Source organism: Vidua chalybeata, chromosome 19 (genome assembly GCF_026979565.1).
Source record: "Vidua chalybeata isolate OUT-0048 chromosome 19, bVidCha1 merged haplotype, whole genome shotgun sequence".
Taxonomy (NCBI): Eukaryota; Metazoa; Chordata; class Aves; order Passeriformes; family Viduidae; genus Vidua; species Vidua chalybeata.
Genome location: NC_071548.1, coordinates 7,643,439 through 7,668,300, shown reverse-complemented (window position 1 = coordinate 7,668,300; position 24,862 = coordinate 7,643,439). Strand labels below are relative to the sequence as shown.

General features: G+C 55.5%; 1 protein-coding gene and 1 long non-coding RNA gene across 5 annotated transcripts in view; both read right to left on the bottom strand.

The window, feature by feature from the left end:
• Positions 1-241: 241 nt before the first annotated feature.
• Positions 242-2,409, bottom strand: LOC128797659 (uncharacterized). The gene is made up of 3 exons (XR_008434202.1): positions 1,578-2,409; positions 1,358-1,461; positions 242-435 (listed from the first exon to the last, which is right to left on the bottom strand). It is a non-coding gene; the product is annotated as an uncharacterized LOC128797659 (long non-coding RNA).
• A 9,022-nt stretch (positions 2,410-11,431) lies between these two features.
• SLC39A11 (solute carrier family 39 member 11) overlaps positions 11,432-24,862 on the bottom strand; it is a 92,132-nt gene continuing 78,701 nt past the window's right edge. For all 4 annotated transcript variants that reach the window (XM_053960454.1, XM_053960456.1, XM_053960455.1 and 1 more), the window contains exons 8-10: positions 14,791-14,889; positions 13,263-13,421; positions 11,432-12,888 (exon numbers count right to left, since the gene is read on the bottom strand). In XM_053960454.1, coding sequence (XP_053816429.1) covers positions 12,810-12,888; positions 13,263-13,421; positions 14,791-14,889 — 337 coding nt within the window. In that variant the 3' untranslated portion in view covers positions 11,432-12,809. The remainder of the gene's footprint in view (positions 12,889-13,262; positions 13,422-14,790; positions 14,890-24,862) is intronic.

The following is a 24,862-nucleotide window of genomic DNA, read 5'->3' as shown; positions in this document are numbered from 1 at the left end:
ACACAGAAAATCCCAATTCCTGCCACACCAGCATCTGGATGGGCTCAGTGTTTGATCCTTAAGCCACTTGAAAGGAGCCTTAAAGCTAAGAAGTCCACTGTGTGCTCGGCTGGGGAGATAAATCCACTCTCTGACCCCACCAAGGTGACTCAGCCCCCATCTCTGAGGAAAAGGCACCACCAGGCACACGGGCTGAGCTCCGAGCTCTCCTCGGAGGAGGAGGAGGGCAGTGATTTAGTGTCTCTCTCTTTCTCTCCCCACACTCCTTGCCTCCTGCACAAGGATCCATTGAGAGGCTGCAGAACAAACGTTCCCTTATGCAGCTCCAAAAAAGCCTCGGTCGGTTTGTGTGAGGCAGCTGCCTCGGAGCTCGCTGTGGTTACTCATTAACCGCGGCTCCCAGGGCACGGGAAGGAGGAATCAGCTTAATAGACCCTAAAAAGAAACAGAAAAAAAAAAAAAAAAAAAAAGAAGAAAGAAAACAAACCAGCAATGAAAATAAATACATCAGGTGTCCTGGAAAAGGAGGTGGTAAAAACAGGTGCCCCCAGGAGCAGCTCCAGGCTGGGATGGGCTGAGGGAGCAGGGGGAGAATGGCAGGGAGGGAAATGTGTGGGGACAAAAGGGGACGATTATTAAAGGGAAGGGAAGACAGAGGGGACAGAGAAGCTCTTGTGCTCCACAGAGAGAGGTTTCTGTGCCCGGGCTGCGGGGCGGGATCTGCTCCCCACCCGAGCCATTCCCTGCTCCTGCCCCGGCGTGTTTCCCAGGAGAATGAGGCGCTGCCGGGGCTGGGGAGCGTTTTCCAGGTGTCACTCCCTGCCCCCGGCCAGGAGAGCCCCGCGGTGACCTGTCCCGGCAGGAGAGGGTGGAGCTGCTCCCCGGATTGCCACCCTGGATCCCAAAGATCAGGAGCTTCCTCCAGCCCCAGCGGGATTCAGGGGCTGCCCTGGCCATCACCACGTCCTCCACCATCCCCTTCCACGGAGAACACATCCCCTGTGTGCCTTCATCCCTCACCTCCCCCAGCTGTGGATTTGGGGGAGAAAGGCGTCCCTGGAATTACAGAATAGGTTGGAAAAGGCCCCTAAGATCACCCAGTCCAACTTCCCTCAGCACTGCCAATGCCACCACGGACCCTGTCCCCAAGTGCCACACCCACAGGGTTTCCAGTCCCTCCAGGGATGGGGTCTCCACCACCTGTGCCAGGGCTGGACAACCCTTCCCGTGAAGTTTTTCCCCATATCCAACCTCAACCTCCACTTGAGCAACCTGAGGGTGTTTCCCATTGTCCCATCATTGTCACCTGGGACAAGAGCCCGACCCCCAGCTGGATTTGTGCAGCTGCTGGGCTCACCTGCTCCATGGACAGGGTGGGGTCCAGCCTGTCCCCAACCTGTGTCCCCGAGGTGGGAGCCCTGGGCCCACAGGAGAGGGAACTCCTGACACCTCCATGAGGTCCTGAGGGAGAACCACAATTAAAGCCAGAGTAAAAAGCTCAATATCTCCGGGACCAGGGGCTGCTGGAGGCAGCTCCCTCCCTGCCAGGCCAGCCGGTGCTCCAGGGGAACAGGTACCTGGTGCTGGAGTTTTTGTGGGATGAGGAACATCTGGAGCTTGGCGGCACAAGGCAGCCTTTGTGCAGCTGGGAAAGGCCGTGCCAGAAACCAGCACTTGTTCGGGAGAGCTTCGGGGAGAGGGGGAGGGAAAGGGAAAAAGGAGCAGAGGGAAGCCACCCCCAGCGGGGAAGGGATCTCAGCCTCCCCTCGGACAGTTCCCACCTCCCCCGCGGGTTCATCCCCTTCCCCATGGGAATCCCTCCCTAAGAGCACCGTGGAGCTGCTCCTGGCTGTGTTAAAAATAATCCAATCAAATCATTTGGATTCCATTTGACTCGGGAAGGGGCATCATCCCCTCCTGGCTGGCGGCATTCCAGCTGCAGGGATGATCAGATATCCTGATCTGAGAAGCGCTGATCAAATGATAACTCAAAGGGCTCCGAGGGCTGGTATCCCTAAGGAATGTCCCAGGCAGAGCTGCCGGGCACAGGGAGCTTGGGAAAACCGGAGCTGAGGATTCCCGTGCCCCGTGGAGGCTCCCGATGCTTCTCCTCATGGGCTCTCATCCTGCCTGAGCACAGACAACCCTGGAAACCGGAATTCGGGAATTTCACACCACGGGAGCCACGGGAGCTCGGGATACCCCACGCAGGGTTTTTTTTTTTTGTGGGGGGAGGTGGCTCTGGTCACTTTCTCAGAGGGAAAAACATCTCCAATTAAATTGGAATATTCCTGGTGGAGCAGCCGGAGCCGGGAGCGGTGGCAGAGGCCGTGGATTGGGAGCCGGGGTCCATCAGAGAACTGGGGTGCACTGGGGAGCACTGGGAGCTCTCCCCACACCTCCCCTGGGGACAGGGACCTCATCCCAGCCCATCCCAGGCTCTGCTCCAGCACAGCCAAATCTCCGAGCGCTCCATGGGTCCAAAAAGAGCTGGAGCTGCTGCTGGCTGCGCCAGGGGAGGAAAAATCCCCCAAATCCCCCAAAATTCCCCCCAAATCCCTTTGTCTCTTCCACCCACCAGAGCTGCAGAGCAATTACCGAGCCCCCGGGGGTTTCACACGCAATCACAGGGGCCTCCTCCCGCGAACACTTAATTTGTTTAATGACTCGGGAGGCCCCTGGGGGCTCCTTGGTGTCAGCATTCATCTCCCTGCTCGGATTTTCTCTCCACCCAAAACTGGGGGGATTTGGTGAAATCCTCACCAAGGCAAGATTTAGGAAATCTCCCCCAAACTCCCGGCGCTCTCTGACCTCCAGGGGCACACCAGCAATGCTGGATTCAGGGAGGGGATGTGCAGATCCTCCTGGAGTTTTGTCCATCCACCAGCAGAGATGAGCCGGGATAAATTACGGCCTGGAAAAGGAAAGGGAAAAGCCAAATATGTTGTGAGATGTGATTTGTGTTTGAAATCCAACCTCACTCCTGCCCCTGCTGCCAGCCTGGCCTGACACCGGGGTGGGAGGAACTGGGATGCTCCAGCCTCCACTGGAGGCTAAACCTTGGGAAAGAAAGGGGAAGGGAAGGTTGGGAATGCTGATGGTGTGTCCTGCACAGAGCTGGGGGGAGCAGCACTGCAGATTGGGAATGGCAGGATGGGAGGAATTCAATGGGATTGGGAATGGCAGGATGGGGGTTCCAATGGGACTGGGCATGGCAGCATGGGGGTTCCAATAGGATTGGGAATGGCAGGATGGGAGGAATTCAATGGGATTGGGAATGGCAGCATGGGGGTTCCAATAGGATTGGGAATGGCAGGATGGGAGGAATTCAATGGGATTGGGAATGGCAGGATGGGGGTTCCAATGGGACTGGGCATGGCAGCATGGGGGTTCCAATAGGATTGGGAATGGCAGGATGGGAGGAATTCAATGGGATTGGGAATGGCAGGATGGGGGTTCCAATGGGACTGGGAATGGCAGCATGGGGGTTCCATGGGATTGGAATGGCAGGATGGGGGTTTCAATGGGACTGGGAATGGCAGGATGGGAGGAATTCAATGGGATTGGGAATGGCAGGATGGGGGTTCCAATAGGATTGGGAATGGCAGGATGGGGGTTCCAATAGGATTGGGAATGGCAGGATGGGGGTTCCAATGGGACTGGGAATGTCAGGATGGGGGTTCCATGGGATTGGGGTCCTGAAGGAGATGGGGACTCCAATGGGATTGGGGTCCTGGAGGAAATAGGATGCCCAGCACAGGTTGATATCCCAGAGGAACTGGGATCCTGGAGGAGATGAGATCCTGGAGAAGCTGGGGGTCCTGATGGAGGTGGGATCCTGGAGGAGAGGGGATCTTGGAGGAGGTGGGAGTTCCAGTGGAGTTGGGATCCTGGTGGAGGTGAAGGTCCTGGGGGAACTGGGGGTCCCAGTGACGTTGGGATCCTGGAGGAGAAGGGGGTTCTGATGGAGGTTGGGGGTCCCTGGAGGAGCTGGGGGTCCCCGGGACGCCCCGGGCTCTGGGACATCCCCACCCCAGCCGTTACCAGCACCTCCCTCCATTGTTTCCCAACCCGTGTTTTTCCCTATGACCTCATCTTCCCTTGGCTCCCGCTGGCGATTTTATGGCAGGGAAGTGATTCTGCAGCCAAAGGAGAGCAGATCCAGGGTTCTCTTCCCCCCACCCCGTTTCCAGCCGGGTTTGTTTCTGCTCCAGGCACGGCAGAGGGATCGTGCGAGACGAGCTGGGAGCTCCAGTCAGGAACGTTTTCCTTGTTCCTGCAGGAACACGAGAGGCACCAGCCAGAGGTTGAAACAATTCCCCCTCAGGAACCAGCCCTGGACACAAAAGCTTTTCAGTTATCATCAGCATTTTGTAAGATTATATTAAAATAAACCTTCAGGCTCCGTTTCCTGCTCTGGAGATCCCCCTGCTAGGATTATGAGGCACAAAAAACACTTCCCAGAAATCTCAACCAAGGCCGTACCAGGAATGTTTTCCCCCTGTTCTCACACAAACCCTGCACGCTGTAAAAGCCTCAAAACAAGAAATGAGGCACTAACATGGGAGCTGGGCCAGCTGCAGATCCCACAGGGGGGATTTTCCCTCTTCTCCCATTAGGAAGGACCCTGTGGGTTGAAGAAGAGGAGTTGGAATCCTTCTGGGACCAATGGGATTTCACCTTCCCCACCTCACACAACTCCTAAGGAAGCACACGGAGAACATCCCCCTGAGGTGGCACAGTGAAAATGAAGGATTTTAGGTAAAACAACCTAAGAGAAAGGGAAGCAGGAGCTCATCCATGAGCTGCAATCTCAGGAATCCAGCAGGAACACAAGCACGGAGCTGTTCAAGGGCTGGTTGACCATGCAAGACTAAACAAACCTGAGAGAGAGCCAGTAAATACCTGAAAAATAACTGGAACTGAATTAACACTTGGGATTGTTCAGCCTGGAAAAGAGAAGAGTCTGGAGAGACCTCAGAGCCCCTTGCAGGGCCTGAAGGGGCTCCAGGAGAGCTGGAGAGGGACTGGGGACAAGGCATGGAGGGACAGGACACAGGGAAAGGCACAGAGGGCAGGGATGGATGGGATATTGGGAATTAGGAATTCCTGGCTGGGATGGAATTCCCAGAGCAGCTGTGGCTGGATCCTGGAATGTCCAAGGCCAGGCTGGACAGGGCTTGGAGCAGCCTGGGACAGAGGAAGGTGTCCCTGCACATGGGGTGGTGGCACCAGATGGGATTTAAGGTCCCTCCCAACCCACCCCATTCCAGGATTACTCCAAAATCTCCTCTCCAAACTCAAGAACCCCCGACACAACATCTGCCCTGGGAAAAGGACACCCTGAGCCCAAACTCCCCTGTGCTCCCTCCACTCCCCAGGCCCAGGCTGGGAGTGGCAGGAGGAACCTCCAGGCTGGGCTTGGGGCACCGGGAGGGCTGGGAGGGGGCAGGGGAGCCCCGGCAGGCGAGCACGAGCGGCTCGGCTTTAATTGCGGCGCGCCTGCCAAGCCCAACAAAGCCGCGCACGAAGAATGGGAGTCATTTATTCTGTCTGCAGGTCCGGATTGTTGCCGTGCCGAGGGAGGGGCGGGAGGTGAAATCCATCCCTTTCCAGGCAGTGACTCAGGTGCCGCGATCCACCCCGGGCGCGCATCTCGCACCGCGAGCGGCTCCAGCCGCGCTCGCCGCGGGGCTCATAATGGGATTATTGTTCCTTTGCGTGCAAAGCCTCGCTTGGGGTTGCTGTCCCCGCCCTGCCCTGCAAACCGCAGCCGCCTGCGCCTTCCCAGCCCCCGGCGCGGCACGGGCCGCCCGGCACGGAGCCCGCTCCTTCCTGGCATCCCCGAGAGCCCTTCCTGCGCCCTGAGTCACCGCCGGGCTGCCGGGACCACCGGGAGCAGGGAACAGCTGGGAGGGAGGCAGGGGTCAGCCAGCCCCACAGGGATAATCACAGGGGACATCCAGCCCCACAGGGATCATCACAGGGGACATCCAGCCCCACAGGGATCATCACAGGGGACATCCAGTCCTATAGGGATCATCCAGCCCCACAGGGATAATCACAGGGGACATCCAGCCCCACAGGGATCATCACAGGGGACATCCAGCCCCACAGGGATCATCACAGGGGACATCCAGTCCTATAGGGATCATCCAGCCCGACAAGGATCATCACAGGGGACATCCAGCCCCACAGGGATCATCACAGGGGTCAGCCAGCCCCACAGGGATCATCACAGGGGACATCCAGCCCCACAGGGATAATCACAGGGGACATCCAGCCCCACAGGGATAATCACAGGGATCATCCAGCCCCACAGGGATCATCACAGGGGACATCCAGCCCCACAGGGATCATCACAGGGATCATCCAGCCCCACAGGGATCATCACAGGGGACATCCAGTCCTATAGGGATCATCCAGCCCGACAAGGATCATCACAGGGATCATCCAGCCCCACAGGGATCATCACAGGGGACATCAGCCCCACAGGGATCATCCAGTCCCACAGGGATCATCCAGCCCCACAGGGGACATCCAGCCCCACAGGGGACATCCAGTCCCACAGGGATCATCCAGCCCCACAGGGGACATCCAGCCCCACAGGGGACATCCAGTCCCACAGGGATCATCCAGCCCCACAGGGGACATCCAGCCCCACAGGGATCATCACAGGGGACATCAGTCCCACAGGGATCATCCAACCCCACAGGGATCATCACAGGGGACATCAGCCCTATAGGGATCATCCAGTCCCCCAGGGATCAGCCAGCCCCACAAGGATCATCACAAGGGACATCCAGCCCCACAGAGATCATCCAGCCCCACAGGGGACATCCAGCCCCACGGGACCGTCACAGGGGACATCAGTCCTATAGGGATCATCCAGCCCGCAGGGATCATCCAGCCCCACAAGGATCATCACAGGGGACATCCAGCCCCACGGGACTGTCACAGGGGACATCAGTCCCACAGGGATCATCCAGCCCCACAGGGATAATCACAGAGTTCATTCAGCCCCACAGGGATCATCCAGCCCCACAGGGATCATCCAGCCCCACAGGGACCATCACAGGGATCATCCAGTCCAGCACCCCAACAATCCCACCCTGAGCATCCCTGGCAAACCCTCCTGGAGCTCTGGCAGCCTCGGGAATGTCCCTGGGTCCCCTGGGCAGTGCCCAGCAGCCTCTTTAGGGGAAGCACCCTTGAGGGAAGAGCCTTTCTTTCCCTGTGATCCATCCCCATCCCCCGGCACAGCCCCAGCATTCCCTGGCTCCCGTTCCTGTCCCAGGGAGCAGTTCCTGCCCCTCAGGAGGAAATTCCCCTTCTCTGCCCGCACAGCCCTGGGCAGGGACCCCTCCCACTGGCCCAGGCTGGCCTGGGACACTTCCAGGGATCCAGGGGCAGCCACAGCTGCTCTGGGAACCTCCCCACAGTCCCAGGCAGGAATTCCTTCCAATATCCCATCCAAACCTGCTCTCCCTCTCCTCAAGGGAATGAGGAAAGGAAAGGAAAGGAAAGGAAAGGAAAGGAAAGGAAAGGAAAGGAAAGGAAAGGAAAGGAAAGGAAAGGAAAGGAAAGGAAAGGAAAGGAAAGGAAAGGAAAGGAAAGGAAAGGAAAGGAAAGGAAAAGGAAAGGAAAGGAAAGGAAAGGAAAGGAAAGGAAAGGAAAGGAAAGGAAAGGAAAGGAAAGGAAAGGAAAGGAAAGGAAAGGAAAGGAAAGGGAAAGGAAAGGAAAGGAAGGAAAGGAAAGGAAAGGAAAGGAAAGGAAAGGAAAGGAAAGGAAAGGAAAGGAAAGGAAAGGAAAGGAAGGAAAGGAAAGGAAAGGAAAAGGAAAGGAAAGGAAAGGAAAGGAAAGGAAAGGAAAGGAAAGGAAAGGAAAGGAAAGGAAGGAAAGGAAAGGAAAGGAAAGGAAAGGAAAGGAAAGGAAAGGAAAGGAAAGGAAAGGAAAGGAAAGGAAAGGAAAGTGTCGTGGGGACAGGACATTTTCATGCTCATTATCCCAATCGTGGTTTTTGTTCCCTGTCCTCAGTTTGTTTTGTCTTCCTTCCCCCCCCCACCCCCGGGCTGGCTGCTGCCTTGCTGCTTAGCTTGCTTGCTGCTTTGCTTGCTGCTGGCTGCATGCTTTGCTGGCTCTGCTTTCCTCTCTTTTTTCTCTGCTTTTCGCTGGCTTGCTTTTTGGCCATTTTTTTTTTTTTTCCCTTTTTCCCGGTTTCCGTTGTTCCCTTTCCCCCCCCCCCCCCCGAAGACATCGGACCTACTCCGGGCAGGAGCTCCCCCGGGGTCTGCGAAAGAAGCTGCGTACCCTCTGCGGCGAAGAGAGATAGAGCTCAACCCCCTTGGACTGGTGAAAACATCTGTGGTCATCTTGGGCTATTTCTCTTGTGCTGGGGAGTGTTTTTTTCGTTGTGCCTTAATAAACAAGTTTTTTCCACTTTCCCCTCTGAAGGAATTCCTCCCGAACCCGGTGGTGGGGGGGGAGGTTGCGGAGGGTTTGGTTTCCTATAGGGGGCTCCTTTGGAGGTGTTTTTCCCCTAATTTGTCCAAAACCAGGACAGAAAGGAAAGGAAAGGAAAGGAAAGGAAAGGAAAGGAAAGGAAAGGAAAGGAAAGGAAAGGAAAGGAAAGGAAAGGAAAGGAAAGGAAAGGAAAGGAAAGGAAAGGAAAGGAAGGAAAGGAAAGGAAAGGAAAGGAAAGGAAAGGAAAGGAAAGGAAAGGAAAGGAAAGGAAAGGAAAGGAAAGGAAAGGAAAGGAAAGGAAAGGAAAGGAAAGGAAAGGAAAGGAAAGGAAAGGAAAGGAAAGGAAAGGAAAGGAAAGGAAAGGAAAGGAAAGGAAAGGAAAGGAAAGGAAAGGAAAGGAAAGGAAAGGAAAGGAAAGGAAAGGAAAGGAAAGGAAAGGAAAGGAAAGGAAAGGAAAGGAAAGGAAAGGAAAGGAAAGGAAAGGAAAGGAAAGGAAAGGAAAGGAAAGGAAAGGAAAGGAAAGGAAAGGAAAGGAAAGAAAGGAAAGGAAAGGAAAGGAAAGGAAAGGAAAGGAAAGGAAAGGAAAGGAAAGGAAAGGAAAGGAAAGGAAAGGAAAGGAAAGGAAAGGAAAGGAAAGGAAAGGAAAGGAAAGGAAAGGAAAGGAAAGGAAAGGAAAGGAAAGGAAAGGAAAGGAAAGGAAAGGAAAGGAAAGGAAAGGAAAGGAAAGGAAAGGAAAGGAAAGGAAAGGAAAGGAAAGGAAAGGAAGGAAAGGAAAGGAAAGGAAAGGAAAGGAAAGGAAAGGAAAGGAAAGGAAAGGAAAGGGGAAAGGCAGTGCCCTGCTCCCAGCTACCTCCATCCTCCACTTGGGACTGATTTAAGGCCAAGCCCAGCTCATCCCTCCTGGCTCCAGAGGAGCTTCCCTGGGGATTCCTCCACCATCTCCTCACCAGCCACCGATGGTGCCGGTCCCAGGCAGCGCCTCCATGGTTTGGCCTCTGAAACACAAAAAAAAAAACCCAGAATAAAAGCAGAAAAATCCACCCAGCCCTGCATTCCTGGGCTTTTCCACAGCCACGGTGCTTGGCCAAGCCCTGGGAGCAGCAGCTCCTGCACAGGCAGCAGCAGAGCACCTCCAGTGCCAAGCACAGACACCCCCGGGGCTGGGAGGAATTGGGGGATTTCCCATTATTTTCCCATTATTTTCCCATTCTCAGGTCACCCCGTTCATCAGCAGGGCTTGGAAAACCCCAAAACATCCACAAAAGCAGCAGCAAAGAGGCCACAGATACAGGCTGGGGGATTGGGGTGGAAAAAGGAAAGAAAAAAAGAATAAAGAAAAATAAAAAGAAAAAGATAAAAGAGAAGAAGATAAAAGCAGAGAAAAAAGAAAGAAGAGAGAAGAAGAGAAGAGAAGAGAAGAGAAGAGAAGAGAAGAGAAGAGAAGAGAAGAGAAGAGAAGAGAAGAGAAGAGAAGAGAAGAGAAGAGAAGAGAAGAGAAGAGAAAAGAAAAGAAAAGAAAAGAAAAGAAAAAAGAAAAGAAAAGAAAAGAAAAGAAAAGAAAAGAAAAGAAAAGAAAAGAAAAGAAAAGAAAAGAAAAGAAAAGAAAGAAAAGAAAAGAAAAGAAAAGAAAAGAAAAGAAGTTTATTTGGGGGCTTTGAAGTTTTAACTGGAGAGAGGGGTCACAGTTTAAGTTTCCCTCCAACTACTGCTAAAAGTTTTTATGATCCTAAGAACAAACCCAAGAATCTAAAGGTTCTACTGAAAAATTAGTAAAGGAGGAGGGGAGAAATCCCCAGTAAAATGTGGGATTTTGCTTGCCAGCAGCTCACAGGACATTTCAAACGCCCCAAAGGCTGAGTGTTCCCATGGGAAGGATGGAAAGAGAGGGATAAACCTGCCCCGTGCTCAGCAGGGGCTGTGATCCAGGGCTGCTCCAGGGCCATTCCCGGGCAGGGAGCACAGCATTCCCTTGGCTGCATCCCGACCCCCAGGATCCCAAATCCCATCTCCAGCCATGGGCTGACCTCCCCCTTTTCCCTCCAGCCAAGGAGCAGAGCCCATCTCCGTGTCCCAGGCCTTGCCTGGGTGTTTATATCCCCTCTGCTCCCAAATCCCACTTTTCCACGGACATTTCTTGCCCACAGGGATAATTGCAGGCCTGGCCCCGTGCCAGCTTTCCCCTCACACCAAGGAATGGGGAGATCATTTCATTTCCCTCCAGGGGACAAACAGAAAAGAGGGATTTTCCTCTGGGATTTCTGCCTCCCTCCCTCCCTGCTCCTTCCCTCGGGCTCCATCCTCATCTGGCCTGGCTGCAGCCAGGCAGGATTAAATGCTTTATGTGGCATTATCTCCCAGAAATCTGATTACAAGGCTGCCTTGAACTCTCTAATGGTTTTTTTTTTTTTTTTTTGTACCAGCTGGCACCACACGCCAGGAATTAAACCAGGAACCATCCCTGACAGGCTGGAGAATCCCAAGCCGTGGACATCCCGGAGGATTTGAAGGTTTTTAAGCTGGAAACAGAGGGCTCAAAGCTTCCCAGAGCCTTCAGCGTGGGTGGAATTAGGGAGAGCAGTGGGAGGTGCCCCAGCCCTGGGAATGGGATGCTGGAAGGGCTCTGATTCCCAGCTGTGGCAGATCCCTTCCCTCTCCTGCCCCGGGATGAGGGACAGCTCTCACCTTTTAAAAAGAAGGGCCTGACCCTGCTGCTTATCCTGCTAAAGGCTGAATTCCCAAATTTCCTCCGTGCCTGGAGGGGCCCGGCTCAGCCCCAGGGATGCACAGCCAGCGTGAAACTGCCTCTCCTTGGCTTTCCCCCCTCTTTTCCCAGCCCTGAGGAAGCTGCCTTCCCAGGCAAGAGGCAGGACCTTGGGAAGGCAGGAACAGTGAGGCTGGAGGAGGGAAACCCAGCGGGGTGGAGGGAGGAGGAGCAAATCCCTGGATTTACGGCATCGAAACAACTCCGTGCAAACTCCATTTCCCATTTATTGAAAGCAATCACAGTTAAAAGGTCAAATCCATCAGCAAACAGGAGCTTTGGATCATCCACAGGGACACACAAAGGAAATCCATCCAAAGAACAAGGACCAAACCAAATGGAGAGCTGAGTTTATTCCAACCTGTTCCCTTTGGCTCCGGCGGGACGAAGGCGGATCTGGGACATCCCAGCCCCACTTCCAGGGGGACTGAGCAGCAGGAGGCAGCCAGGTGATCCAGTTATTCCCATGGTTTGGGGTTTGGGGAAGCCCTTTGTGCTGGAGATCAGAGCGAGGGCCAGCTGGGATTTGCAGCATCCTTCCAAGCCTGGCAATTCCCTCCTCCCTGGAGCACAGGGATGGGCAGGATTCACTCCTCAGCATCAATCCTCAGCGCTCAGGAAGAGCCATTCCACAAGAAATGCTTGGGAGGCATCAGGAGAAGAGGCAGGAACTCCATGCATGGCTCTGGCTCGCCAGGTGGGATAATTAATCCATCCTGAGGCATTAATTAATTAATTAATTCATTCATTCATTCATTCATCCCGGAATGTTCCGGTGCTGGCTCGGCTCCTGCTCTTCCTGCAGGTGAAGGGTGAGCAGGACAAGCCTGGCTCAGCTCTTCAGGGAGTTCTGATCACTGGAAGCAGCAGCTGAAATCCAGAATCCCTTGAGCAGGCCGGACAGCTCCACATGGAACCGCATGGAAAACTCTCAAATCCTCCTTTCCTGGTGTTTTTCCCATAGAAAACCCCGGAGCATTGCAGCAGTGCCCCTCTGAGATACATTCAGGAAAAAATGACATTTCCCTCTTGCAGAGATCCCAAGAAAATTCATCTTTATTTGCCTGGACCATCTCCATCCATCCAAACCAATTCCCTGCAGCGTTCCCGAGGAGCAGCAGGATGTGGAAGACCTGTGATCCCATGGCTTATCAGTCCTAATGCCTCCAACCTTCCCAAAAAAGGGTGGAATTCCAGACTCCATAAGGAGCTTACTCCACTTCAAGGCCTCAGTGCTTAACCCCAGACCAGCCTCCACACGGGACAGGGAATTCCCAGCCTCTGACAGAACAGAGAGGATCAAAATCCCAAATGCCTTTCCTTGGAGAAACCAGCCCAAGTCATCCAACGCCCCTTCCAAGAGGAAAACCAAACCAGGATCTGGGAGGACCCACCCATATTTGTGCTTGGAAACCATCGCCAGGAACTCGGAGGGGAGGGGGAGATAAAAAAATCAGAGGAAATCAACACCAAACCAGATCCCAAAAATCTATGTACAGATCCAGTCCCGGGCTAAGGCGTGTCCGGCTCCCGATCCCGCGGCGCGCGGGGCTCTGCTGTCTCCTCCTGGGAATGCAGCACTGCCCTATCCCAGCCCGACATCCAGGGACATCATCACCACAAAGCCCAGGATGGAGGTCCAGGATGCCAACTTCCCGTTGCCACTGCAGGGAGAGAGGGGACAGGGGAACGCTGGAGGGGGGAGCGCTGCTCGTGTCCCATCCCAGCCCCGAGGCTCCCGAGCCCCCCTGCCCATGGGAGCCATTCCCTGGCATGGGGGAGGGAGCACAGCAATCCCTGGGCTGCATCCTGACCATCCCCCCAGGATCCCAAAGCCCAGCCATGGGATGAGTTTCCCCTTTTCTCTCAGTTCGCTCCCTGGAGGATTCCCATCCAGCCAAGGAGCAGAGCTCATCTCCACTTCCCAGGCCTTGCCTGGGTGTTTATATCCCCTCTGCTGCCAAACTCCCCCTTCCCACGGACACTCTTTGTTCCCAGGGGTAACTGGGACCCCCCCACAGGTGAGGGGGGGTCTCACCTGGTCTGTGCCTCGGGAATGATGTCGTCCATCACCACGTAGACCATGGCTCCGGCGGCGAATCCCAGCGCGTAGGGCAGGAGCGGCTCCGCCAGCACCACGGCGAAGGCGCCCAGGACCCCGGCCAGGGGCTCCACCATCCCGCTCAGCTGCCCATACCTGCCAGGAAAACAGCCAAAACATCCCTGGAGCAGGGCTGGCACAGCCATCCCAAAGGGATCACCCTGCCCCATCCCCACTGTGCCCCCGTTCCCGGTGCCTGGAGGAGTCGGACACCGGCCATGCCTGGCTGAGGCACCCGAATTATGGTAACAGGAAAGGGTTTGACCTGAGCCAGCTGAATTTTCCAGGCAGGATCTAATTCCTGCCCCAAACAGCTCTGTGGGATTTGGGGATCCAGCTCCCAGGCAGAGGAAACACTTCCCATCAGCACAACTCAGTCCCAAAGAGGACACCTGGCCACAGCCTCGAGCAGGATAAAGCCACGTTCTTCCCACTCCTTTTCTTTCCCTCTAGGATTGTTCCCACCTCTCTGGAGCATGGGAACTCCCTTCCCAGCAGCAGCAATGCTGCTGCAAGTCCCAGCACTTAAGGAGGTGAGTGGGAGGAAAGGAAAACAAAACTTTGGAGCAGTTTGGGAGCCTCCCCTGCCCTCCATCCATCACCGGGAGCAGGGCAGGGGCAGGAACGCAGCTCCTGCTCCCAGGGTTTGTGCCCTTGGCTTTTGCACCTCAGGGAAAAGGGGAGAAAAATAGAAGTGGGGTTGAAATCCAGCCTGAAGGGAAAGAAAAATGAAGTGACATAAAAATTAAATAATAATAATAATAATAAAAAATAATAATAAAGGGAGTGCAGGATCTGGGAGCTCAGCACAGGCACTGAAATGGGATATGATGATGTGTCAGGATCAGGGATTCAGCCCTGGGATGTGGTGATGGTTGGGATCAGGGATGTATCCCTGGGATGTGGTAATTGTTGGGATCAGGGATTTAATCCTGGGATGTGGTGATTGTTGGGATCAGGGATTTAATCCTGGGATGTGGTGATGGTTGGGATCAGGGATTTAATCCTGGGATGTGGTGATGGTTGGGATCAGGGATTTAATCCTGGGATGTGGTGATGGTTGGGATCAGGGATTTAATCCTGGGATGTGGTGATGGTTGGGATCAGGGATTCAGCCCTGGGATGTGGTGATGGTTGGGATCAGGGATTCAATCCTGGGATGTGGTGATGGTTGGGATCAAGGATGTATCCCTGGATGTGACCTGTGGGGATCTGGGATTCATCCCATGGGATCCAGGATTCATCCCTTGGCATCCAGGGGCTGGGATCTGAGCTTGGAGGGTGTGGAAGGAGCAGGACAGTGCTGGAAAGCTGCAGCACTCCCAGCACCAGAGGGAACACAGCAGATCCAGAGCAAGCCCCTCCCAGGGTTGTTCCCTGATGGAACAACACCTGGGTGAGGGGGGGATCAGCGGGAAGAGGGGCTGGTGAAGGATCCCTTCCCTGGGAGCAGAGCAGAGCTCACCAGAAGGCTTTCCACGTGGAAAATCCAGCGCCGCGCAGAGGCAGGCTGACAGCCAGGCCCTCCGGGAAGTTCTGCACCCCAATCCCAATGGCTAAGTTCCTAAAAAAAAAAAGCACAAACAGATCCATTTCTTTATGTCAGGGGCAAAGCTCAGCCCGGGACAGGCTGCTGGGAGCAGGGAAAAAGGGACACCATTGAGGATTCAGTGGAAGCGCTCCCAGCCCCAGTGGCCAAATTGAACAGGACCCCAGCAAATTCCATCCTCCAACAGCTCCGGAGCTTCCAGCAGCTCCAGCACCAGCCCACGGAGCAGCTGGGACCAGATGGAGGAGAAGAGACTTGTCCTGGGAGGCCCCTGGAGGGATTCCAGCCCGAGGATTCCTGGGAGCTGCAGCATTCCCAGGTCTGGGCACCTGGAGCAGCCCAGGCTTGAGGGAGGGCTGAGTTTGCCAGAGGGACCCCAACAGCCACAGGGTTTTGCTTTCTCTCTTTTCCCCCTCTTGCATCCCATGGAAAGGGAACACTTGGATTTCCAGGGTCAGACTCAGGGCAGGGGAAAGCAGGGCTGTCCATCAGTCATGGAATCCCTGAACTCTGGAATGGTTTGGGTGGGAAGGGATTTTAAAACTCATCCCATCCCACCCCCTGCCATGGCAGGGACACCTCCCATTATCCCAGGTGGCTCCGAGCCTTCTCCAGCCTGGCCTTGGACCCGTCCAGGCATCCAGGGGCAGCCACAGCTGCTCTGGGAATTCTCTTCCAGGGCCTCCCCACCCTCCCAGGGAAGGATTTTGTCCTCACAGGGAGGAATTCCTTCCCTGAGCAGCTCCCGTTGGGTCCCTGCTGGAGCTGTGCACGGCTGGCACATCCACCTCCCACCCCTTGGGACGGGTGGGAATGCTTTGGGATGTTGGGGAATGTTTCAGGCACCAGGGAGGGCTCGTGTTTGTGCCCTGGGCTCCCCACACATCCCTGCTCCACACTGGGAGCGTTTCTCCAGCCTGGCTGGGCTGCGTTGGTGGCACTGGGGGACACCAAGAGTGGGACCACCCTGGGGGGGCTCCAGCAGTGAGGGGTCAGGCTCTGAGGGATCTCCAGAGAAATCCCAGAGCCTCTCCCAAGCTCAGCTCCCGCTCTGCCAAGAGCTGCCAGCTCCCTTTTTTCACCCCCTCGCTTCCTATGGGTAAAATAAGCCCGGTGAGAAAAACCTCTCCGGGTTGTTTAAACTTCTCCCAGGGTTTACAGAAGAGGGGAGGGGAAGGGGGAGAGGCTCCGGGTTTCCCTGAGCAGGACAGGCCATTACAATCACAAACATTATTCCAGGCAAAGAGAGGGAGGACGGAGGGGGAAAACCATCCCTGCTGGAAAACACTGGAGCCGCTGTCTGGGCTCAGGGTTTTTTTTTTTTCCTCCTTGCCTCGCTCAGCACAAAGCAGCTATTGCTGCTCCTGGCCACAACAAATTAACGGGGAGGGAGCTGTGAATGGAGGGGTCTGTGTGGGAAGGGTGGGGAGCTCCCCCTCATCCCGATCCCACCGGGAACAGGGACCCCCACGCTGACCCCCGAGGGGCAGGAGGAAGGGATGGAAGTGGGGGCAGATCCAGGAGAAACCCACCGGGGGTTTGTCCCTGCTCTCCTCCTCCTCCTCTCCTTCCCACACCCCCCAGGACAATCCATGCGGGCTCCCCAAATCCAGGAACAACCCCAGGACAATCCATGTGGGCTCCCTAAAAACAGGAACAACCCCAGGACAATCCATGTGGGCTCCCCAAAACCAGAACAACCCCAGGACAATCCATGTGGAATTCCCAAATCCAGGAACAACCCCAGGACAATCCATGTGGAATTCCCAAATCCAGGAACAACCCCAGGACAATCCATGTGGAATTCCCAAAACCAGGAATAACCCCAGGACAATCCATGTGGAATTCCCAAAACCAGGAACAACCCCAGGACAATCCATGTGGAATTCCCAAAACCAGGAATAATTCCAGGACAATCCATGTGGTATTCCCAAAATGAGGAATAACCCTAGGACAATCCATGTGGAATTCCCAAAACCAGGAATAACCCCAGGACAATCCATGTGGAATTCCCAAAACTAAGAATAACCCCAGGACAATCCATCTGTGTTTCCCAAAAACAGGAACACCCCCAGGACAATCCATGTGGGCTCCCCAAATCCAGGAACACCCCCAGGACAATCCATGTGGGCTCCCCAAAACCAGGAACAACCCCAGGACAATCCATCTGGGTTTCCTAAAACCAGGAATAACCCCAGGACAATCCATGTGGAATTCCCAAAACCAGGAATAACCCCAGGACAATCCATGTGAAATTCCCAAAACCAGGAACAACCCCAGGACAATCCATGTGAAATTCCCAAATCCAGGAACAACCCCAGGACAATCCATGTGGAATTCCCAAAACCAGGAATAATTCCAGGACAATCCATGTGGGCTCCCTAAAACCAGGAACAACCCCAGGACAATCCATGTGAAATTCCCAAATCCAGGAACAACCCCAGGACAATCCATCTGGGTTTCCCAAAACCAGGAGCCAGTCCCAGCCCTCCAGCTGGGGCTGCAATGGATGCCCAGCCCAGGGCAGGATTTTATCCCTTTTCCCAAGGAATGTGCTGTTCCCATGGTGCAGCTTCAGCGTGGGACAGGGCCCGAGCAGAGGCCACCAGGGACCAGAGCAAGGCCACCAGGGACCAGAGCGAGGCCACCAGGGCCCGAGCAGAGGCCACCAGGGACCAGCGCGAGGCCACCAGGGACCAGCGCGAGGCCACCAGGGCCCGAGCAGAGGCCACCAGGGACCAGAGTGAGGCCACCAGGGCCCGAGCAGAGGCCACCAGGGACCAGCGCGAGGCCACCAGGGACCAGCGCGAGGCCACCAGGGCCCGAGCAGAGGCCACCAGGGACCAGAGCGAGGCCACCAGGGCCCGAGCAGAGGCCACCAGGGCCCGAGCAGAGGCCACCAGGGACCAGCGCGAGGCCACCAGGGACCAGAGCGAGGCCACCAGGGACCAGAGTGAGGCCACCAGGGACCAGAGCGAGGCCACCAGGGACCAGCGCGAGGCCAGCAGGGACCAGAGCGAGGCCACCAGGGACCAGAGCGAGGCCAGCAGGGACCAGAGCGAGGCCACCAGGGACCAGAGCGAGGCCACCAGGGCCCGAGCAGAGGCCACCAGGGACCAGCGCGAGGCCACCAGGGCCCGAGCAGAGGCCACCAGGGACCAGAGTGAGGCCACCAGGGCCCGAGCAGAGGCCACCAGGGACCAGCGCGAGGCCACCAGGGACCAGCGCGAGGCCACCAGGGCCCGAGCAGAGGCCACCAGGGCCCGAGCAGAGGCCACCAGGGACCAGCGCGAGGCCACCAGGGACCAGAGCGAGGCCACCAGGGACCAGAGTGAGGCCACCAGGGACCAGAGCGAGGCCAGCAGGGACCAGAGCGAGGCCACCAGGGACCAGAGCGAGGCCAGCAGGGACCAGAGCGAGGCCACCAGGGACCAGAGCGAGGCCAGCAGGGACCAGAGCGAGGCCACCAGGGACCAGAGCGAGGCCAGCAGGGACCAGAGCGAGGCCACCAGGGACCAGAGCGAGGCCACCGCTGGCCCTGCACGGGGAGCTCCTCGTTCCTCGGGACCTTCTGGGCCCGACGCCGCGCTGGGAACGTCCCCGTGGCACCTCCTGGCCTCCAGCCCCTCCCTGTCCCACACGGATCTGCTCAGCGAGCCCCGGTCCCCAAGGACCACACGTTCCTCCCACCATGGACCTTCCCCGGCCTCGCCCGTGGGGCCAGGCGAGCCCTTCCCAGGGACGCCGATCCCGCTGGGATGAGGAGAGCTCCGTGCCAGCGCGGCAACTCCCGAACCTTCCTGCGGTGCCCTGCTCGGGTCACCTCCCCCAGGGCACCTCGGGGCCAGCCCTGAGCTCTCCAGGAGAGGGAAAGGGGATTCACCTCCAGTGCTCCAAATAAACCCATCCCGAGGGATGCTCCCGTCCCGAGGGATGCTCCCAATCCGAGGGATATTCCCATCCCAAGGGCTTCGCCCATCCTAAGGGCTACTCCTATCCCAGGGGATGCTCCCATCCCAAGGATACTCCATCCTGAGGGATACTCCATCCCGAGGGATACTCCATCATGAGGGATACTCCATCCCGAGGGATACTCCATTCCAAGGGATACTCCTATCCCAAGGGATACTCCGTCCCGAGGGATGCTCCATTCCAAGGGATACTCCTATCCCGAGGGATACTCCATCCCAAGGGATGCTCCATCCCAAGGGATACTCCCATCCCAAGGGATACTCCCATCCCAAGGGATACTCCATCCCAAGGGATGCTCCATTCCAAGGGATACTCCCATCCCAAGGGATATTCCATCCCAAGGGATACTCCATCCCAAGGGATGCTCCATCCCAAGGGATGCTCCATTCCAAGGGATGCTCCATTCCGAGGGATGCTCCATCCCAAGGGATACTCCATCCCGAGGGATACTCCATCCCGAGGGATGCTCCATCCCAAGGATACTCCATCCCGAGGGATGCTCCATCCCAAGGGATACTCCATCCCGAGGGATACTCCATCCCGAGGGATGCTCCATCCCAAGGATACTCCATCCCGAGGGATACTCCATCCCAAGGGATACCCCGTCCCGAGGGATGTCCCGTCCCGCCTGGCCGTGCCCAGCTCACACCTTCCCGCAGCCCCGGGGCGAGCAGGAGGAATCAAAGCCGCATTGTGTCCAGGGGAACAAAGGCGCCTTTTGACGGAAATAGGTGGGGATTCTTGGAAGGCTTCCCCCGGCTGCAAGGGAATCCATTGTAAAACACAGGCACAGAGACACGGCCTGGCCCCGGGCAGCCCGGCCCCGGGTGGCACAGGGACACGGGGGACAGGGACACGGGCATGAGCCAACACGAAAATCCCGGGGGTGAAGGGTTTGGGGTCTCCCAGGAGAGGAGAAGAAAGGTGGGGTAAGTGGCAGAGAGGTGGTGGAGTCAGATCCCACCTGGTCGGATTTTTGCCACCCCTGGAGGTGCCCAAGGATGTGGCACTCGGTGCTCTGGGCCGGTGACAAGGTGGGGATCAGGCACAGGTTGGACTTGGTGATCTTGGAGACCTTTTCCAACCTCGGTGATCCTGGGATTCTGTGGATGGGGCAGCTGTGTCCAGCTGGACAACCCGCGGCTCATCCCCAGCCTACAAATCCCAGCTGGTCCCACGGAAGCACATCCAGGGAAAATCACACCAGACTCTGCCTGGGGATGCACCAGAGTGTCCCGCTGGTGGCTCTGTCACCAGCACGGAAATGTCACTTGGGTGACTCCTCCACGTGGGCACAACAGCCTCCGTGTCCTTGGAAGCATCAAGGCACCAACAGACACTGGATGTGTTGCCTTTCCCAGCTCTGCCTCAACTTCCCCGTGTGTAAAATCGGGGTGGTGACATCCATGGGACAGCCACGTCCTCCAGAACTGCCCCAAACTGGGCACAGAACCCCCAGGACACGTGTCACCCACAGGTGAGCTCTGCCCTGGCCTTGGCTCATCCTCCCACGCAGCAGAGCCCAGTTTTTGGGAAGGAAAGGTAAATCCATGCCCTCCGTGTCCCCCGGGGTGGGACCTCCTACCCCCCCTGTCCTGCCAACTGCTCCAGCACCACGCTGCGAGACTCCAAGTTCACTTGCAAAAAAAAAAAAAAAAAAAAAAAAAAGTTGGCATCTCTGCATATTTGCAAGGTCAAGGCACAGAAAGCCTTCTATAAGCCTAAAGCCTTGTTTTCAAGGGCCTATTCTTTGACGGGGTGATTATGAAAGCAGGCTACATATTCTTAACAAGCCCCTTTTCACTCGGGCTCTCAGTTCCCCGCAGTGGAGAATGTGCATGTGTATTCTTGCATGGCAGCCCTTCCATACTGTTGGGATTGTTATCGGGAGGCCGTGAAAGGCCCGATTGTTTGGGGTTGCCGCGATTACATCACGGCTGCCCCCGGGGCCGCCCGCCGAGGTGTTTGATCAGGGCTCGCAGGTGGGAAGGAGCTCACGGGGCCCTTTCCCCAGACCTGCCCTACCTGTCAAACCCTGCTCCACACAGCTGCTCCTTCCCTCTGCTCCCGAGCCTCCCGGGAAGAACCGGCCCCGATGTCACCCAGATGTCACCCAGATGTCACCCAGATGTCCCCCAGGCCACCCCTGATGCCTTGAAGTTTGAGCTTCCGTATTTCCCAGGCTCTGCATTGCCTTGGTGTGTCACTCTGAACTCCATGGAAGTGTCAGCAGCTCTCCTCACAGCTCAGGCACACACAACAATTCTTTTCCAGCCCCAGAACCAAGGACACTGTGACAGCTCCAGCCCAAAAAGTGCAAACAACAAAAAGGCCCAAAAGGCCCCAAAAGTGCAAACAGCAGGGAATTGAGGAGAGCAAACCGGGAGGATGGGACTGCACAACCTGGAGCAGGAATTGGACAATGAACCCGACATGGAAATGGACCAGAACTTATAAAAGTGTGAAAACTCATGACCAGGAGCCCATCTTGGACTTGGGTGCAGCCCTGGCTGGGCTCTGGTGCTGCCCAGGGTGGATCCATGGAGGAGATCCTTTAATAAATCCCTGCTTTATCCTTTAGCTCTGTCCAGCCTCTGCTCCAGCTCAGCCTTCTCAAGGCCTCACCAGGTGAGCCCCAGGTGCTGCCCTGGCCATCACCACCCCCTTCCACAGAGAACACATCCCCTGGGTGCCTTCACCCCTCACCTCCCCCAGCTGTGGATTTTGGGGAGACAGCCGCCCCAGGAACACAGAATCATGGAATTAAGGAAAAGAGCCTGCAGCTCACCAGATCCAGCTGTTCCCCCAGCACTGCCAAGGCCACCACTGATGTCCCCAAGTGCCACGTGCACACAGCTGTTCAACCCCTCCAGGGACGGTGACTCCACCACTGCCCTGGGCAGCTGTGCCAGGGCTGGGCGCCCTTTCCAGGATGGAATTTTCCCAGTATCCAGCCTAAACCTCCCCTGGTGCTACTGGAGGTGATCTCCTCCTGTCCTGTCACTTGTCACTCGGGAAAAGAGCCCAGCCCAGCCCTGGAGAGGACCCAGCCCGGTTCAAAACCTTCCTGTTGGCCTGGGTGGGCACCAGGAGACACAAAGTGGAGCTTCCCCCCTGTCAGGGCAGGGAATCCAGGGCCAGACCCCACGGATGGATCCCACTGTTTAGGGACTGTTTCTTCCTCTGCAGTTTTCAAACCTTGCTCCTTATCTGCCTGCTCACTCCAGGCACTGTTTGATTTCTGAGTCAGCCTCAGGCACGGGGTGAAGGTTCAGCTCTGCCCTGGGGTGGGAAGCACAAAGCTGCACTTCAGGAGCTCCTCCTGCCCTGCTGAGGAGCAGGAAAAGCTCAGGCAGCCTCAGCACCTTGTCCATGAGCAGGAACTTGGCCTGGGAGCTCAGGATCCAGCCAGGCTCCAGCTCTCCAGGGCAGCAAATCAGGTTTGTTAACCTCCCTCATCCTCCTCCCCTGACTTTTATTTTCTGTAAGGAACGGGGCCGTGTGATCCAGGCAATAAATCCCTAAAAACCTCCCCCTTCAACCATTCCCCCAGCCCAGCACGTCCCTTACACTGAGATTTCATGGCACATCAAGTGGTTTTCCATGTGAAATTGAGCAGAAGGTGAAGCCCTGGAGCTGCTTCCTGGAAAATTCCTTTGCAGGAGGGGGAACTGCCCTGGTCCTGCTCCCACAGCACGCAGGAGAAAGATCCTGTGCACAGACACATTTATCCTTGCACACTTGTGCTTTACCAAGATTAAAAGCTCACAGATGCTTGAATAAAATCACAGAATGGGCGGGAAGAGCCTCAAAATTCACCCAGTTCCATGGGCAGGGAATTGTGGCACCTTCCCCATCCAGCCTGGCCTGGAACAGGTCAGAGATGGATAAAAGCCACAACTGCCCCTTCCCAGTGTCACCCCCATCCTGCTTACTGGGCTAAAATCCTGCCCAAGGAAAGGGATCAACACCAGACATCCCAAATATTCCCAAATATTCCCTTTTCCAGAGGCAGCGTCAGCCTCAGCAGGCTGAAGATCAAGGAATGCCCCCAAAGTGCTGCAAGAGATCTGCAACAAGCCTAAAAAGCAAGTTTTGTGGGGATGGAGAGAGCTCCCACCTCACCAGAGCTGGTTCCTGACAGGAATTCCTCCATTTTCCAGCAGAAAACCAAGGAGATCCTTCCCTGGCAGCACTTCCCACCTCCCACCAGCACCAGGAGGTTCCAGTTAAGCCCTTACCCCCCTGTTTTTAAATACCTTAAGACAATCCTCATGTGAGACCTCGTTAATTCTATTTTAAACAGCATCAGCCTGCAAATAATTTCAATTTTTACATTTTCACAGTGGGCCAGCCCTAAATAAAGTGGGATTTAACGAGGTGGCTGCATTGATCTGGGGTAGGGCTGGAGCTGCAGTGAGATACAGACCTTTATAAAGGTTATTAAAATTGTATTTTTTTTTTTTAAATTAGACACCCACAGAAGCTGGGTGGTCTAAAAGCAGGGCTGGGACTCTGGTGCACGTATAAAAATTCCCAATTAATGTTTATGGCTCCATGCAGAAAACATCAATTCTCTCCTTTTTGTCTCAATCTTCAAACTGGGAGCACATTTCACATGGAAAACCACTTGATGTGCCATGAAATCTCAGTGTAAGGGACGTGCTGGGCTGGGGGAATGGTTGAAGGGGGAGGTTTTTAGGGATTTACTGCCTGGATCACACGTTCCTTACAGAAAATAAAAGTCAGGGGAGGAGGATGAGGGAGGTTAACAAACCTGATTCTCCTTCCTGGAAAGAACCCCCAGGGAATCGAAGCCCAGCAGAATACAGAGATAAAAACAGGGATGTGGGTAAAACGAGGGATGTGTAAAAAGAGGGATGAATGCCAAAACCAGGGATGGATTTCCCGGGGCTTCAGGCCGAGGTACAGGATCCAGGGTGCAGCTCAGGAGCCTCACTCCTGCTTTGGGGCTCCCCAAATCTCCCAGAGCTGAGCTGAAGCACCCCCAGGGACCACCCCACCCTCCAAAAGCCCTGCAGGAACCTCCCAGCTCCCTAATGAACAGCTCCCCCCTAGGCCAGGCTAATTAAAAGGTGTTTAATGAGCATCTTCCCCCTGGTTTGTAGCCAGGGCTGGGCTCTGCTCCCTTTCTCTGGGATCCCCCTGCCTCAGCTCGGGGGGGGATTTTCCTGGGATCTGACAGAGGTCAGGATCCAGCCCCACCTGTGGATCTTTGCTCTCTCTGAGCTCCTCTGGATCCATCCCTGTGGCAGCACATTTCTCTCTCTCTCTCAGAATTTTTTTCATAGAGCAGCGCAGATGAAAGAAAGAGAAAACAATTTCTATTTCTGCTCCTGGTTTTTCCCATGTGGAATGTGTTTGGAGAATTGTTTACCTTGGGGGATTGCTTGGTTGGATTCTGGGGAGGATTGTTTGGGGCTGGTGGCCAATCCAATCCAGTCCAATCCAATCCAATCCAATCCAATCCAACCCAATCCAATCCAACTCAATCCAATCCAATCCAGTCCAGTCCAATCCAGTCCAATCCAATCCAGTCCAATCCAATCCAATCCAGTCCAATCCAATCCAATCCAATCCAGTCCAATCCAATCCAATCCAATCCAGTCCAATCCAATCCAGTCCAATCCCATCCAATCCAATCCAATCCAGTCCAATCCAATCCAGTCCAATCCCATCTAATCCAATCCAATCCAGTCCAATCCAATCCAGTCCAATCCAATCCCGTCCAATCCAATCCAATCCAATCCAATCCAATCCAATCCAACCCACCTGTGGCTGGACTCTCAGAGAGGGTCACGAGTTGTGGGTGAGTTAGAGATGGGAGTTAGAACAAGTGGGTTTGTAGTTTAGTATCTCCTTTAAATAGTATATTAATGTATTCTAGCAATGTTCTAATAAAGAAATCATTCAGCCTCCTGAGCTGGAGTCACACAGCAGCATTTCTGCCCACAGCTTCACCTGCTTTTACAATACATCCCCAGCAGAGCCAGAT